The following is a 16,390-nucleotide window of genomic DNA, read 5'->3' as shown; positions in this document are numbered from 1 at the left end:
AAAGCAATATTTTTTGTATTGTTGTTTCCTAAAAAGCCCCCATCCTCAAATAGTATAAGCTCAGGCCTCTACCTTCATTCATGTCCAGGATATAATTTGTTAAAGGGAGGGGTAGGGATAGGAAGATGCTGTGTCAGGTGTTTATAGAAGGCACAAGGGAGAAGTAGCAAGTCCCAGGGTCGGCCGAGCCAGCTGGATCCTGGCTGTGCACAGCGGTCCAGGCTGGAGGACTAACCCAAGGGAAGCTGTGGACTAGGGTGGGGCATGTGGGGCTCCATCCTTGAGGTGAAAGTAAATCCCTCCTTCAAATTCCTCTCCCCAACCCACCAGAATCCAAGCATGTCCTGTTTCCAGGGCAGTCACAGTTGATGAGTGAATAAAGGAATGAATGGCCCAGCACCTCCTGGCTGAGTGGCCCTGGGCAGGCTGTTTTCCAGGGCTGAGCCCAGTTTCCTCATCTGTAAAATGGGGAGATAACACCCACTGCGTAAGGCAGTGGGGAGAACCAAGAGAGACAAGGTGCAGAAAGTGCTGGACATGGATTCGCCCTGGAGAAAGCGGTGTTTCAAACCACAGGATGCAACCCAGTCTCAGGCTGGGAAGTCACTGGGGCCTGTCTGCTGCTACCGCCAATGCTGCTGAAGGGCTGCAGTCTGGCGGAGATTTCCAGAGCAGGGCCTGCCTCGTGACAGCTTGAGTGCCCCCTGCTCAGTACGTCCAGTTCTCACTCCCTGAGGGGGGAGCAGGTGCAAAGGGAGTTCCAGGCAGGATCACGCTGGGGTTAAACCTCTCTCCTCTCCCAACCTGAGGAGCATTCAGGGATGGTCAATAACCCTAAGGGGCTCCACTTCCCGCCCCACAGGGCCCTCACATGACACTACCCAGGTCTTGCACAGCCAGAGCCCTTGGTAACTACGATGCCCTTCCACGGCCAGCAGCTTCTCAATGATCCCAACGAACGTATCGCACGGGAGTTATCTCTACGCTCGCTTTGCTGAATGAACGGACAGATGACGGATGAGTGGGAATGAGGCCCAGTTAAGTGAATCACCCAGCATCACACGGCTGGGAAGTAGCAGCAAAGGCACGAACCCGGGCCTGATTTCCCTGCAGCGGCCATGGCCAGCAGGTGCCCTCAGATCCCAGGCACCCCCAAGGACAGCTCAGTGAGGCTGTAAGCCGGCTTGCCTGACCACTCGGGGTTAGAGCTGATGAGATGTCTGAACCACCCAACCTTGGGCCAGGGGTCTTTTTTTTTTTTTTTTTTTAATTGGAGTATAGGTGATTTACAATGTTGTGTTAGTTTCAGGTGTACAGCAAAGTGAGTCAGTTATACATATACATGTATCCAGTCTTTTTTGGATCCTTTTCCCATATTCGTCATTACAGAGTATTAAGTAGAGTTCCCTGTGCTATACAGTAGGTCCTTATTAGTTATTTATTTTATATATAGTAGTGTGTATATGTCAATCTTCCAACTTATCCCCCCCTTTCCTCCCTGGTAACCATAAGTTTGTTTCTATGTCTGTGACTGTATTTCTGTTTTGTAGGTAAGTTCATTTGTACTATTTTTTAAAGATCCCACATATAAGCGATATCACATCATATTTGTCTTTCTCTGTCTGACTTACTTCACTCGGTATGACAATCTCTAGGGCCATCCATGTTGCTGCAAATGGCATTATTTCGTTCATTTTTATGGCTAATATTCCATTGTATATATGTACCACATCTTTTTTATCTGCTCCTCTGTCAATGGACATTTAGGTTGCTTCCATGTCTTGGCTATTGTAAATAGTGCTGCAGTGAACCCTGGGGTGCATGTATCTTTTCAAATTATGTTTTCTTCTGGATATATGCCCAGGAGTGGGATTGCTGGATCATATGGTAGTTCTATATTTAGTTTTTTAAGGAACTTCCATACTGTTCTCCATAATGGTTGTACCAATTTACATTCCCACCAACAGTGTAGGAGGGTTCCCTTTCCTCCACACCCTCTCCAGCACTTACTGTTTGTAGACTTTTTGATGATGGCCATTCTGAGCCGTGTGAGATGATACCCCATTGTAGTTTTGATTCGCATTTCTCTAATAACATCTCAACATCTCTCAGTGATGTTGAGCATCTTTTCATGTGCTTTTTGGCCATCTGTATGTCTTCTCTGGAGAAACATCTATTTAGATCTTCTGCCCTTTTTTTGAATAGGTTGTTTGTTTTTTGATATTGACTCCATGAGCTGTTTGTATATTTTGGAGATTAATCCCTTGTCGGCTGGTTCGTTTGTAAATATTTTCTCCCATTCTGTGGGTTGTCTTTTCGTTTTGTTTATGGTTTCCTTTGCTGTGCAAAAGCTTTTACATTTAATTAGGTCCCATTTGTTTATTATTGTTTTTATTTTCATTACTCTAGGAAGTGGAGGGCCAAGGGTCTTGAGCACTCTGGTCCCCAGCCTTTTCCAGTATAATCCTGGCACATCCACGCTGGTGGGCTGGATCAATGGATAATATCAATGACAGCTAACATTTTGAGGGCACTAAGTATCAGGCACTGTCTAAAGGCATTAACATGTATTCACACATTTCAACCCACAAGGCAGGTACTATTAAAGTTCTCATTTTACAGATGGGAAGACCGAGGCCCAGGAAGGTTAAGACACTTGTCCAGGGTCACACAGTGACAGTCTCCAGGGTACCCACTTTACCTGTCTCCCTGGTCACTCTGTGGTTCTGACCAGGAGTGGGTGCCCCAGCCTGGACCCCACCCGAGCCCCGTGGGTCCCCCACCCTGCCCAGTCCTGGGGATCCAGCTCACTTACGTGGGGTGGAGTGCTTGGGTTGGGGGGACTCACCAGCACACGGTCTCCCAGGCGCAGGTCCTTGTCACCCCGCTTCACAGAGCCGCTGTCGGAGAGGTTGGAGCCCGACTCGTTGCCGGTCTTGACGGAGCTGTTGAGGACGCTCTCCCGCAGGGGGATGACGCGGCTGGTCAGCGGCGGCGTGGCCGTGCCCGAGTGCAGCGACAGGTTCTGGGTGGTCAGCGACTCGACCGAGTGCGCGTCGCTGCCCGAGCCCTCGGCCGCAGGCTGCCGGGTCAGCTTGGAGGGCCGCGTGAAGATGCCCTGCAGGGCCGGGCACTCGAAGTAGCGCACGCCGCCCACGGCGCCGTCGTTCTTGCCCACCGGCTCGTCCAGCACCACGCCCGCCCACTGGCCCGGCGCGAACTGCGTCTCGCCCAGGTACTGCACCACGCCCGGCTTCACTCCATTCACCCACACGCGCTCGCCCACCACGAAGTCCCCCACGAACTCGTCGCCCACTTCGGCCGCCTTGGCGCCGGGCTTCTCGGGGGCGGCGGGGGCTGCGGCCGGGGGGCCCGAGGCCTGCTTGTGCAGGGGGGAGCCTGTGGAGGAGGAGAGAGGCGGCGGTTAGGGCTCGGGTGGGGGCTGGACCCTCGGCCGTCCCAGGAGCGCGTAGTCCAGCTGGCCGGGGGGAAACTGAGGCAGGCGGGGCTGGGAGTGGGGCCTGGGGCGGGTCTCATTCTTCCTGGGCCGTAGGCATCCCCGGGTGGCTCCCTACTCTGCCAACCCCTCTGGAAAGTTCTAGGGATGAAAAGCTCAGGACAGTGCCTCCTCTGAAGGCTTTCCACTGCTCAGGGTCACTCGAAATTGAGGGCAGAATGAACCCATGACCGAGGGTTACAAGCTGCTACTTCCGCATCCCGGTGGGCTCAGGCCCTCAGCTGTTACTTTGAGGCCGCCCATGGCCCCATGTGGGACTCAGGTCTTGTGGGGGGATCTCTGTGCCCCCCACCTTCTTCTCCAGCCAGTTCTGGGCCCCACAAAAGGCTCCTTACTGTTCCTTGGCAGCTGACCACAGACATCTCGGGACAAGGAAGGAGCCAGAAAACCCTCTTATTCCACTCCTGAGTCTCCCTCTCTTCCCCGGTCCCCAAGCTGCAGGCCAAGCCTCAGGGCACACAGACCAGGAGAAGGGGGTGTGAGGAGGGTGGGAGGCGGAAGCACTTAACCTCATTGCTGGACTGAACTCCAGGCTCTTTGGCCTGAACTGGGTACCCTAATCCAGCCCCTCTTTACAGAAAGAATGACCCTGAGACTCAGAGAGGCCAGGGCCTCGCCCAAGGCCACACAGCAGAAATGGGGACTCAAACCCTTGGAGGGGGCCTGCCTCCCAGGCCTGGGCTCTGATGTGCTCTAGACTCAGAAGAAGAAGGGAAGGGGGGCAACCTGCTCACAAAAGGACAAAGCAGAGCTCAAACCCACCATGCTTTGTGCGCGTCTGGCTCCTGGGCCCCACGCAGGGCCTCCTGTGCAAGCGGATGCCGGCAAGGCTGCCCATTTATACCTCAAGGTCTGGAGGCTGCCCCTCCTTCCTGCCAGACCAAGTATCAGGCAGGGAAGGACTCATCCTTTTCCTCCTCTACTCCAGAGGCTGACGGACTTCTCAAATACAGATGGGGACAGGAGGCAAGCAGACACTGCCATGCCCCTATCAGAGCTGCCTGTGTTTCTGGTCCTTTCCATGGGTAGCCAGTAGAGGGGCCACAGGGGCAGCGGCTCCACCAGCATCCTCTTTGTACCCAAGGCCAAGGAGCCTGGGGCCGCAGGCCTGGCTGCATGCTGTCTCAAGGCTGGAAGGACAGAGCTTCTGGGAGATGAGGAAGCCACACAACTCCAGGACAGGGCTGACATACGAGCTCCAGCAGGCAGGTTCTCCCTCAGGGGCACTGGTAGTGGTGGGAAAGCATGTGATCAGCCAGGACCTGGGGAGCCAGGATGGGCGTCCTAACTGAGGGGCAAGGGGCTCCCTCTCAGCTGTGAGCTGGGCTCCTGGGAAATCAGTGAGCTTTGCTACTGAACTTGATTAACAACCAGAGTGATCACACCCACGAATTGATGCTCTGTGCTAAGAGGCAGACATACATACAGTAGCTCATTGGACCCTCAGTTAACCCTGTGAAGTGATTCCATGATCCCATTTTACAGATGAGGAAACTGAGGCCTGGAGATATCAGGTGCTTTATCTAGGCCCCCCAGGCAGGAGGCAGCAGCACCAAGGTCCGGCCAACAGCCCCTGGCTCTTGGTGCAGGGCGCTTTCATTCGTCCAGGAAATGTGCACAAGGCACCCACCATGCCAAGCCCTAAACTACAACCACCCCAATCTTGGACTCCTCTGCATGGACACGTTTCCTAGACTCTGATCAAACCCTACAGTTCCCTTCGAGCAGGGAACAATCTCATCTTGTACTCCTTCCTGCAGAGGGATGTCTCCTTCTCCTTCTGTGGGACCCTGGGGGTGGGGGTGGGGGGTGTCCCCAAGGCTCTTCTCTTCCACCCCTGAGATCCCACAAGGTGGAGGCCACAGTGGCTGAGGGAGCAGACCCTGGAGCCCCGCCTCGGTCTCCTCACCTGCCCTCTGCCACGGGGCTGCTGTACAGTGATGGACACAAAGCCCTAGGGACGGTGCCTGGGCCACACAAGTGAACAAGTGCTGACCGTTCTTACTGGGATGAAAATGACTGATCCTCAAACTAAGGGATTAGAAAAAATTTAAAACCACAAAAGGATCAGGGGGCAGAAGAAGGGCTTCCAGCAAGTTCTGGTGACCTTGGACCCATGGCTCTGCCCCCAACACACACACCCCCCACCAGAGCAGCCGACCTCGTCCTGCTGTTCCCTGTGCCTGGGCTGAGCTCCGGGTCCCTGGTTCTCATCTAGGACAATCCTGTTACAAGGAGCTTCTGCTGGGATCACAGCAGTACGGGGCCTGGGAACCCCGCTAGGTCAGGTGGGCCCGTTCCTTAAAAAAAAAAAACCTGCTCCGAAAAGCAGCCATAGTGGGAGGAAGCCACAAGTTAGATGGTGTTCCAGGTCCCTCGTAACACTGCCCAAGCAGCCCGTGGGTCCTGCTGACAACGAGGGGTCAAGGTTATCATCATTAAAACAGCAGCTACAATTCATGAAGTGAGGCTACATGCCCTCAATGGACTGGGTACTTTTTTTATATATATATATATAAATTCATTTATTTATTTTTTTTATTTTTGGCTGTGTTGGGTCTTCGTTGCTATGCACGGGCTTTCTCTAGTTGCGGCGAGCGGGGGCTACTCTTCGTTGCGGAGCACGGGCTTCTCATTGTCGTGGCTTCTTTTGTTGTGGAGCATGGGCTCTGGGCATGCAGGCTTCAGTAGTTGTGGCAGGTGGGCTCAGTAGTTGTGGCTTGCGGGCTCTAGAGCTCAGGCTCAGTAGTTGTGGTGCACGGGCTTAGCTGTTCCGCGGCAAGTGGGATCTTCCCGGGTCAGGGCTCAAACCCGTGTCCCTTGCATTGGCAGGCCGATTCTCAACCACTGCACCACCAGGGAAGCCCTGGACTGGGTACTTTTTCTGTATTATATTCTTATCTTGCAGGTTAGGAAACAGAGGTTATAAAACTTGCCCAAAGTTACCCAGGCAGGAGCCAGGCCCACCTGGTCTGGCTCAGAGCTTCCCTGTAAGGCAGGCATAGGAGGTGTCTAGCAGGTGTCAGTGCCCTTCCCATATCCGTTTCCAGAACACTTCCTCGTGCTGAGGGGCTCTGTGATGTCTGCTTAACGGAATGGCCATGGCTCAGGTGAGACCCTGCCCTACCTGTTGTCTGTGCAGAGAGCATAGAGAAGGGTCCCAGGTCGAGGGGGACCCAGCGTGGCTATTCTTGGCAAGAAGCTGCCTACTCAGCTGTCCTCCCAGCTGTCCTGGCCCAGGCAGACCCCCAGGTAATCTCCTTTCTTCCCCACCCCTGCCCCTTCCAGAGGTCACAGGCCCCGGGGACCAGTTGTTTGAACAGCTGCTAAAATAAAATCCAGGTCACGAGCCTGGCGACCACACTTGGGTGTTCTGCTGCATTTTTCCTCTTTGGTGCTCCAGCCTCACAGGCACAAACCTTCACCCACTCCCCCGCTCACCCCGGGCAGCTTGCAGCCGCCTGAGCTGGGGAAAGTGTGGCAACCCCACTAGAGCCCCCTTCCCTCCAGGGAGCCGTTAGTAACACACTGGCTGGGCCTGGCCGAGCCCCTTCCCATATCTGGGCCTCAGCTTCCCCATGGGGCAACAAAGGGCGAGGTCAGAAATTGCTAAGGTACTGGCCAGCACTGACATGCTACAAGCCCCACCTCTTCTCCCAGAGGAGGGGGCGTGTCATCAGAACTATGAGACCTGACTGATAGGCTGAGCCTCTGGGGTGGTTCTGGAGGCTCCCTGAGGGCAGGGCCTGGGCCTCCCCGCCCTCCTAGTTCCCACATGGACCAGCAGCGGCTCGGCAAAGCCCCAAGAAAGCAAAGGGCAGCAACAGACTTAAACCTCACGCCAGCAGCTGACCCTTCCCCAGACACCAGGCACAAGGGAATTGACTGCTGGTTTCAAGTTCAAAGTAGAACTTTGATAAAAAGGGCTAAAGGACATGGTGTGGAGTGACAGCAGCTGGTGGCCTGTTCCAACGTGAGCGGGGGGGCGCTCAAGGCGGGGGTGGTGGGAGGTGCCCAGATGAGAGCGCATCCTCCCCTGCTTCTGCAAGGGCTTTGGTCCTGCCCTGCCTGGGAAGCAGAGACAGGCATTTTTCATACCTGCCGAATCTCAGCCACCAGGGACCCCATTCGTTGAGCACCCAGTGTCAAAGTGGGCCCAGCAAAGCAGTGGGGGGAACACCAGGACCGCAGCTACAACTCAGCCGGCCTTCTGCCTGGCAGGAAGGCACCAAGGTCCACGGGGCCCTGGGGTTGGGGAGAGAGGGCTCATTGCAAACAGAGGTGGGAGCACCTCCCAGAACCTCTGCCCTGACAGTCACAGGGCTCGTTCCCTCACCTCCTCGGAGCAGCCTTCCCTGACTGCTTCACCTAAAAGCCCACCCACTTGCAGCACCCTCTACTCACTTCATTCTTCAAGAGATTTACCCCGTCTTCACCTGTGTATGTCTGCCTCCAGACAAATGGAAGCTCACACGGGCTGTTTCCTCTCCAGCACCCAGCCTGGTTCCCCGCAGCAGGCCCTCCATGCAAGCTGCACTGCACTGCCGGCTCAGAACGGGGGCCCACACCGGCTCTGTGCTGGGTGCACGGAACAGTCAACAATCCGAGCTGCAGAACGTCACTCCCATTTCTTCAGTCAAGGAATCTGAGGCTCACTCCAGGCAGTTTCCGGTTCACCTGGTCTCCCTTCCGCCTTTGTACCTCCCTGAGCCCTTCCCATTTTCCCTGTGTTTCCAGAGGAAAGCTAAGAACCCTCTTCTCCTTTTAGAAGCAAACCTCCATCCCGCTTTGGTCTTCCCTGGGACCTGCCTCCCCGCCACCTCTCTCCTCTCCCCGCGATGGCCCTCCGACAGAGGTCCGAGCCCACGGGTGGCATGAACACCTCCCTGGCCCACAAAACAGCTTCCCTCACTTCGCCCCCTCCTGCTGTCATCCATTCTCCTTCCCAGCAAACAAGCTTTTCTCTCTCTAAATGTTTCTTACATAGATCATTCATGTCCAGTGCAGAAAAATTTTTAAACATAGTTACTGATTAAAAAAATGAAAAGGACCTGGGCTTCCCTGGTGGTGCAGTGGTTGAGAGTCCGCCTGCCGATGCAGGGGACACGGGTTCGTGCCCCGGTCCGGGAAGATCCCACACGCCGCAGAGCGGCTGGGCCCGTGAGCCATGGCCACTGAGCCTGCGCGTCCGGAGCCTGTGCTCCGCAACGGGAGAGGCCACAACAGTGAGAGGCCCGCGTACAGCAAAAAAAAAAAAAAAAAAGAAAAAGAAAAGGATCTATAGTTCCATCATATAAACATAATCACAGTTAACATCTTGGTGTGTGTTTTTCCACGCTTTATCCTGTGCGTGTAGGGGTGTGTGTGTGTGTATAGTACTTAAAAGTCAAAAACACAAGCCAGGCTGTAGTCACATATTACTCGGTCCTCTGCTCTTCCTGCAGTTGGTATTTTTCCACCCAGCAGTGTCTAGAAGGAAACGGTTCCATGCCCTAATAAGACTCTGCTTCCCAGTCCCTCTCTGACCCTCAGCTCCTGACCCCTCCCCGCTCTGGAAACTTCTCCTGCAAGGATGCCTCGCTGCACTGCAGGGGGCCCTTCCCGGCCTTGTGGTGCCTGGCCCTGCTGTCCATGCTCCTCTCAAGGCTCCCTGTTCCTGTGACAGGACTGGGGCCTCCCCAGTCCTCCACCCTGGCCCACACTGGTGGTCCTCTCCGATGGGGTGGTCTCCATCCACTACCTCTCCACCTATATTCCAGCCAGTGCTGTGCTGGGAAAGGCTTAACTAGTTCTCCAAGAGAAAATAATAATAATAATAATAACCCTGATTTTGTAGCCTTTGCCAATTTCCATAGTGTAAATTCTCCCACCATGATCCATCTCAAGCTACCAGCATGATGCCACTGAACACAGAATTGGGAAGAGATTATATATAGTATTTCCAACATAGAGTAAATAACCTCAAAGACACAGATGCTGGGGACTTCCCTGGTGGCGCAGTGGTTAAGAATCCGCCTGCCAATGCAGGGGACATGGGTTTGATCCCTGGTCCGGGAAGATCCCACATGCCACGGAGCAGCTAAGCCCGTGCACCACAACTACTGAAGCCTGCACGCCTAGAGCCCATGCTCCACAACAAGAGAAACCACTGCAATGAGAAGTCCGTGCACCTCAATGAAGAGTAGCCCCTGCTCACTGCAACTAGAGAAAGCCCATGGGAGCAACAAAGACCCAATGCAGCCATAAATAAATAAATAAATAACAGAACAAAACAAAAAAAACACAGATGCTACAAAATCTTACTAGTAGTAAATAGTAGCTTATTTACCAGTAGTAAAATAGTAGTAGTAGTAGTGGTATAAACACTACTAGGAGAACCACTAGAAGTCATGAGTTTTGAATATTTATTACCTATGTTTTTAATAGAATGTACTTAATTTTGGGCTTCCCTGGTGGCGCAGTGGTTGAGAGTCTGCCTGCCGATGCAGGGGACACGGGTTCGTGCCCTGGTCCGGGAAGATCCCACATGCCGCGAAGCGGCTGAGCCCATGAGCCATGGCCGCTGAGCCTGCGCGTCCAGAGCCTGTGCTCCACAACGGGAGAGGCCCCAACAGTGAGAGGCCCGCGTACCGCAAAAAAAAAAAAAAAAAAAAAAAACCCACAAGAGGGGCCTTGGAGGGACCCACAGTGATGATATGACATGCACCAAGGAGCATGATGAAGTTGGCCCTTTGCCCCTGAAAGCCAGAGGGAAAAAAAGCGTATCTATAAACGTTCCATAGAACATAGTTCAACAAGATGTTAATAAGTATCATGAAAACAAAACCTTAATCTCCAAATTCAAACAACTTGAGGAACAGGGGCTTAAGCAAAGTTAAGGTTACTTTGCTGCAGGACTTGTCAGAGCCTTTAATGTGCAAATGAGCAGTGTGATGACTTAGGAAGGGCTATAAATAAGGTGACTACATAATTTATAATCCAAAACTAGACACGGTGGAGAGAAAAGAGGTGCTATTAATATAGTATCATGCCAAGACCACAAGCATAAACTAGGGCCGTCTCAGGCAGTACACGGTCACTCTGGCCTAAAATTATAGCATTTTTTTCTCTGTGTCGCCTAAGGAAACCCTGCCTGCCCATCAGGCCAGCTCCACCACCCCTCACTGGCACTGCCACCCCACGGAACTCCATTATTCCCTGATTGGCACAGCCTGCCACCCAGGCTGCCAGGGTACATGTCTGCACCCCACCCAAAAGACAAGCCCTGGGAGGTGGGGTCCACACAGACCCCCTCTCCATCCCCGGGGCCCCAAAATGGGGCTGAAATATACCCTGGCCACGACCCTGACCTCCCCTCCTTGGTGGCCCCAATGCAACATACATAAATGCCCCATAAACCCCAAAGCAGCTTTCTGCTCTAAGATCCCGGCTCTCCTGGCAGGGACTCAACATCGAGGTCCAAAGGAAGGGATGGGGTCTCTAGAGCATTCCTCAAGGGCGCCAGCTTTCCCACCGTGAGCCCCCCAGCCCGGTCCACCCTCCAGTCAGTCCCTTGACAGCGCCCCGCCCATATGGTCTCTGGAAAGACCCCTCCCAACCCACTCTGACCAAGGCAGGGCCCGCCCCCTGTGGCCACCACAGGCCCGGCATCTCCCCTGCTACGCCGTCTCCAGCCATCCATCCCTGCAGAAGGGACCCTCTACCAGGCCGTACCGGGGCGGGCCCCAGTCCCAAGGATTGCTCAGCGTCCTTCCTGAGCCAAAGGGAACTCAGAAGCCCCCTTCTGTTCCCTTTACTCCCAAACCAGGGGGAAAGAGCCCCTACCCAGCAGACTCAGCTGAGGCCCCAGGGAGAAAAAGATGCGGGAGGCTTACCCTGGAAGGAGCAGAGCCAGCTTCCCATGGAGAAGCCCTGCTACAGCCACGCCAGCCACGGCAGGCAGGCGGGCGGGCGCTGGCAGCTGGGCTCCTGCTCCCCCCAGCTCCCCCCCCCGCCCCCATTCCCGATCGATTCTGGGCGTCGTCAGGAACATTAGGAGGCTGCCCTGCCCCCCGCCCATCCGCAGCCCAGCCACAGAAAAGCTCAGCTTGGCTTTCCCCATCCTGATGCCATTAAAAAGTTTAGGATGTGGTCAGGGGAGGAGAGCAGGAGAGCTGACCTTGAAGGGAGTGAGTGCCGCCTGGAGCCAGGGCTAGCTCTGCAGGAGCAAGGGCTGGCAGCTGGTCCGGTTCTGCCCAGGTTTGCGCAGCATCTGGCACAGGTCAGTTAAAACGGGGATGAAGCCACCTACCCTCGTAGGGAGCATGGGGATCAAGGTGAAAGACACAAACCTCCGGGGGTGGAATGGAGTGGGGTCAGTGTCTAGGACTAGAGGCCAGCTGTGAAGCTCTGTGGGACACCCCACCCCGGGCACGTCAGGCTGGCTCCCATGTCTGGAGCACCCACAGGGTGTGGGAGCACCCGGGCCCCAGCTCAATAAGCCAGAACTTCAAAGCTCTGGGCCCCTTGGGGGAGATCAACATATAGGAAGCGGACCCTGCCCCAAGTGGCCCGCTGCTTTTCTGAGGGGGACGCCCATGCACACGCGTCCTCGACCTCCTGTGTCCTGGGTCCCCCACGTGTGCAAAGGCCACAGGCACACTGGGGGATAGCCGTGACCAACCTAACGAGAACGGATGGCTCCTCCAAGCCCGCCCATCTAGCCGGTGCCTGAGCAGGGTGTAGGAGTAGACTCGAGTCCAGCCACCGCAGCTGCCTCAACCCGGGGGCCGTAGGTACCAGCAGCCTGAACCAGCTTTAGACCAAGCCCAGCCCTGCTACCCTCTGGCCCTGTAACTCTGAGCAACTCAGCTGAGACCTCCAAGCCTCAGTTCTGTCATCTTTCAAATGGACAGAAGAGCAGTTCTCTCACTCAGTTGTTAATGAGAAAGAAATGTGATAAGACACCTGCTGCAGGGCCGGCTTGTGACACACAAGTGTCAAACGCTGTCCCTCCTAGATGGGAAATCTCTGGGGCTGGACCACAGGGCAAGGGGTGGGAGAGGTCCTCCAAGGGTCCTCCTGCCCCAGTGGGGGGCAAGGGCAGAGGGACCTCACAGTGGCCTATGGTCTGTCCCTGTCCCTAGAGCCCTCCCCAGGTCCCTGCGGCCAGCCCTTCTTGTCCCAAGAGGGACACCCACGGCCTAGCCTGGCCTGCCCCCACCTGAGGCTCAGAAGCAGACCCCGGGAAGGACTAAGGGCTCCTATGCACAGCCTGCCGTGGTTCCTACGACTGCCCAACAGTGTTGGACCTGCCCGGCCACCGGCAGCTGCTCCTGACCCAAATGGAAGGCCTAACCCCAGCAGCATCTTGGGCCACCAGCCCGGAGACCTGAGCTCCCCCCACATCTTCCTCAGGCCCAGGGTAGGCTCCCAACCCCCAGGCGGCCTGGGTCACAGCTCCCCAACTCCCTTCCGGTCGCCTCTCCTGCCCCGGCCCATTCACAACCCTCCCCAGGCCTCTCAAGCCGCTCTCCATCCATCCCCGTCCTTAGAGGTCTCAAGACTCAGGACTTTTGTAGCCACTACTGCCTCTGCCTGGATGCCCTTTCCCTGACCTTGCGGGTTCCTGCTTGTCACTAAGATCTTCATGCCAGTGTCACCTCCTGAGCGAGGACCCCCTCCCCCGCCCCAACTGCCTGATCTGAAGCAGCCTCCAGGGGGTCCATCCCATCTGGCTGGGCTGCCCCTGACCTAGAGGCCCCACCCAGGTTTTGGCCCACTGGTGGGTCCCAGACCGCCTTCCCCTGCACCTGCTTTGACCACCTCTGGGCCACCTCCTGGTATAAGAGACCCCCTCCCACGGCCCCTCTGGTCCTGCGGCTCTGGGAACCGACAAAGGCCGGGCGGGGCGGAGGCATCAGCCCAGGCCTGACCCTTGGCAGATCCTCTGCCCGGAGGCTGAGCTCATGCTTTGGGAGGCTGCCACTGCCCCGATTCCCAGAGCAACTGCCCCCCTCCAGCCACCACCAGGCTCCAGCCTCTGCCAGACCCTCTCTTGGTGCTCCAGCACCCACCTCCGGAGTCCCAGCCTCCCAGCCTCCCATGGGGGTGGGCACCTCCAGCACTTCGGACAGCTGATGGCCAGTTCCATGGGGTGGGTGAGGGAGCCTGTGGGCCAGGAATGGGGCCACCGTCCTCCCCTGCTGCTGCCACACATCCCGCCTCTGCTGGGACTCCTGTTATGAGACCTGGAGCAGGGACGAAAGCAGCTCTGGGCCGCAGAAACCTCCCTTCCCCTGTCACAGGGCTCCACTGCCCTGGCCAACTGCTCCCGGCTCTCTGCTCCCTCCCCCAGCCCGGGGGTCTGTCTCTCTCTGACCTGCAAAGGCAGCAGGTGTCAGAGCGGGAAGGAGGGCGGCACCAACCGCAGCTGCAGCCTTTTGCCGCCACCGCGTCCCTCGGCAGGGGGCGTGTCTCTGTGATCAATCGGGCATTCATGGAGCGGCACCTCCTCTCCTGGCACGGGAACAGCCCTGCGGGGTTGGGGTCCAGGCAGAGTCAGACCACCCAGGCCCCACCCTCAGCGGCCCCCAGACCACCGTGCGGTGTGACCAGGAGGCAATCAGCAGGCCACACAGTGTGGTCCATTCCCCTTCCCTCGAGAGACCAGGATGTAGCCATTCAAAATGATGGCAAAGAGGACACTGCCATAGCACGGGGGCGGGGGGCACTTCGCATAGAACGCAATCAAATGTGAAGCAGTAGGATGCAAGTCTGGATACAACCCATGACTTAACTGCTTGAAACAACAACATGTGAACAGGAAAAAAGACCAGAAGGAATATGTCACAGTGGTGGCTGTGATTAGGTTAAATGGAGGGGTAATGGGAGTTCCTTCTTTTATCACTCAAATTTTTCTGTAATGTAATGGGAGTTCCTTCTTTTATCACTCAAATTTTTCTGTAATGAGATTATGGAGGGATGAAAGGAAAAGAAATTACTCTTTAATGAGTCTTGTGCCTGCAGGCACTTCTCATTTATTAACTCACTTGATTCCCTGAGAGAAATGACATTATCCCATTTGTGGCTCAGAGAGGTTAAGTAATGCTTCCAAGGTCACACAGGAGGGACATCAGAGCTGGATCAGAGCCAGAACTCAGGCCCTCTGGATCAGAGAGGAGGCAATGAGGAAAGAATCCAGAAGGTGCTAGGGGCTCTCTCCAGTGGAGAAGAGGGTCAGGGCCAAGCCTGGCTGGAGCCCTTCTCCAGCCAGTGGGATATGCAACTCCCACCCGCTCTAGACCACTAGGCCCACTTGGTGCCTCTGCCCATGCTCTGTCTCCAGGCCCCACATCGTCCTCCTCCTCCACACTTACACTCCCTCCTTCCTTAAGGATGAGCTTACTCACACTTCCTCCAGGAAGCCTTCCCTGCAGCCACCCATTGTGGTCAGCCCCTTCACCTCCACAGCCCTGGAAGTGAGTACAAACATCTTCACCCGGGTGACCACATGCCTCCTCACCAGTCTCCCCAGCCCCGCTCTTAACCCCCGCAACCCGCCCTCTGCCTGGTGGCCTGAGGAATGCCAACACCACCAGGCGACCTTTGCTAACATCCACCAACAGCTTCCATCACACTTAAAACAAACCCAGTCCCCCTGCCCTTCACCACCTGCCTCTGCCACCCTCCCCAACCTCATTTCACACTCCTCTTTACCCAGACCTGTCTTCTTTCTCTTTTTTAACAAACAATCCATTCCTGCCTCAGGGTCCTTCTGTTACTTGTTCCCTCACCTGGAACAGCCTTTTCCCCTTGCTTTTTCCCCCCCGCCTAGGTTCTTCTGAGGCTCAGAAATGAGGAAAGGAGGATTTGCCACCTTCAAAGGGGTTGTCTGGGCCTCCACACGAGCCTGTACCAGGCAGGGCAGTCCACGGGCCACATGACACATCTTCCTCACCTTTCCATGCTAGCTGTCTGGCTTCCCCAGGGACCTGGTTCTGTCAACTGCCCGTGCCTTTGGCTCAAACTTCACTTGACCCTACCCAGGGCCCAGATTGCCCAGTCTGGTCTGTGACTGGTTTTGCCTCTCCAAACTTCTATGCCAATCAGATGAGATGGACCCTGTCTTACCCTGCTGGCTGGAGTGTCGTCAAAGTGGGAATTTGTGCCAAAGATGTTCATCACAGCATTATTTACCAAAGTGAAAAATAAGAGGGCCTCCCTGGTGACGCAGTGGTTAAGAATCCACCTGCCAGTGCAGGCGACACGGGTTCAAGCCCTGGTCCGGGAAGATCCCACATGCCGGGAAGCAACTAAGCCCATGTGCCACAGCTACTGAGCCGGCGCTCTACAGCCCGTGAGCCACAACTACTGAGCCCACGTGCCACAACTACTGAAGCCCGCGCACCTAGAGCCCGAGCTCCGCAACAAGAGAAGCCACCGCAATGAGAAGCCCGTGCACCGCAACCAAGAGTAGCCCCCGCTCGACGCAACCAGAGGGAAGCCCGCGTGCAGCAAAGAAGACCCAATGCAGCCAAAAATAAAATAAATAAATTTATAAAAAAATAAAAAAGCAGATTTTCAAGTTGTATATGCAGCATGATTGCAAAGATATATATTAAAAAAAAAAGTGAAAGGATATAAACCAAAATAGTAATAGTTACCTCTAGGGAAGATTATAGGCAATTTTACCCCTACATCAAACTTTCCAAATATTACAGAGTGGACTCTCTTACTTTTTATCACTAGAAAAAGCCAATAACTAACAGCTGTCCTCAACCCATCTGCCTTCAGAGCTGGTGCATCCAGCCCGAGCACCTGGCCTTATCCCTGCCCTGCCAGGAACCCTCTGCCCACCAGCAGGAGGACTACAGGTTACACAAGTAAAGCTCA

At 55.3% G+C, this 16,390-nt stretch overlaps 1 protein-coding gene across 4 annotated transcripts in view; it reads right to left on the bottom strand.

Moving 5' to 3' along the window:
* CLIP2 (CAP-Gly domain containing linker protein 2) overlaps positions 1-16,390 on the bottom strand; it is a 76,000-nt gene that overhangs the window by 39,926 nt on the left and 19,684 nt on the right. For all 4 annotated transcript variants that reach the window (XR_016387773.1, XM_089895783.1, XM_089895784.1 and 1 more), the window contains exon 3: positions 2,849-3,399. Coding sequence is in view for 3 of the 4 variants with exons in the window: in XM_089895783.1 (XP_089751909.1) it covers positions 2,849-3,399 (551 nt within the window). In the remaining variant the exon portion in view is untranslated. The remainder of the gene's footprint in view (positions 1-2,848; positions 3,400-16,390) is intronic.

This window comes from Delphinapterus leucas, chromosome 15 (assembly GCF_059928025.1).
Source record: "Delphinapterus leucas isolate spDelLeu-1000000601 "Yukka" chromosome 15, BTC_Dleu_Yukka2, whole genome shotgun sequence".
In the NCBI taxonomy this organism is placed as follows: domain Eukaryota; kingdom Metazoa; phylum Chordata; class Mammalia; order Artiodactyla; family Monodontidae; genus Delphinapterus; species Delphinapterus leucas.
Note: the sequence above shows the minus strand (reverse complement) of the source record. Positions and strands in the feature narration are given on the sequence as shown.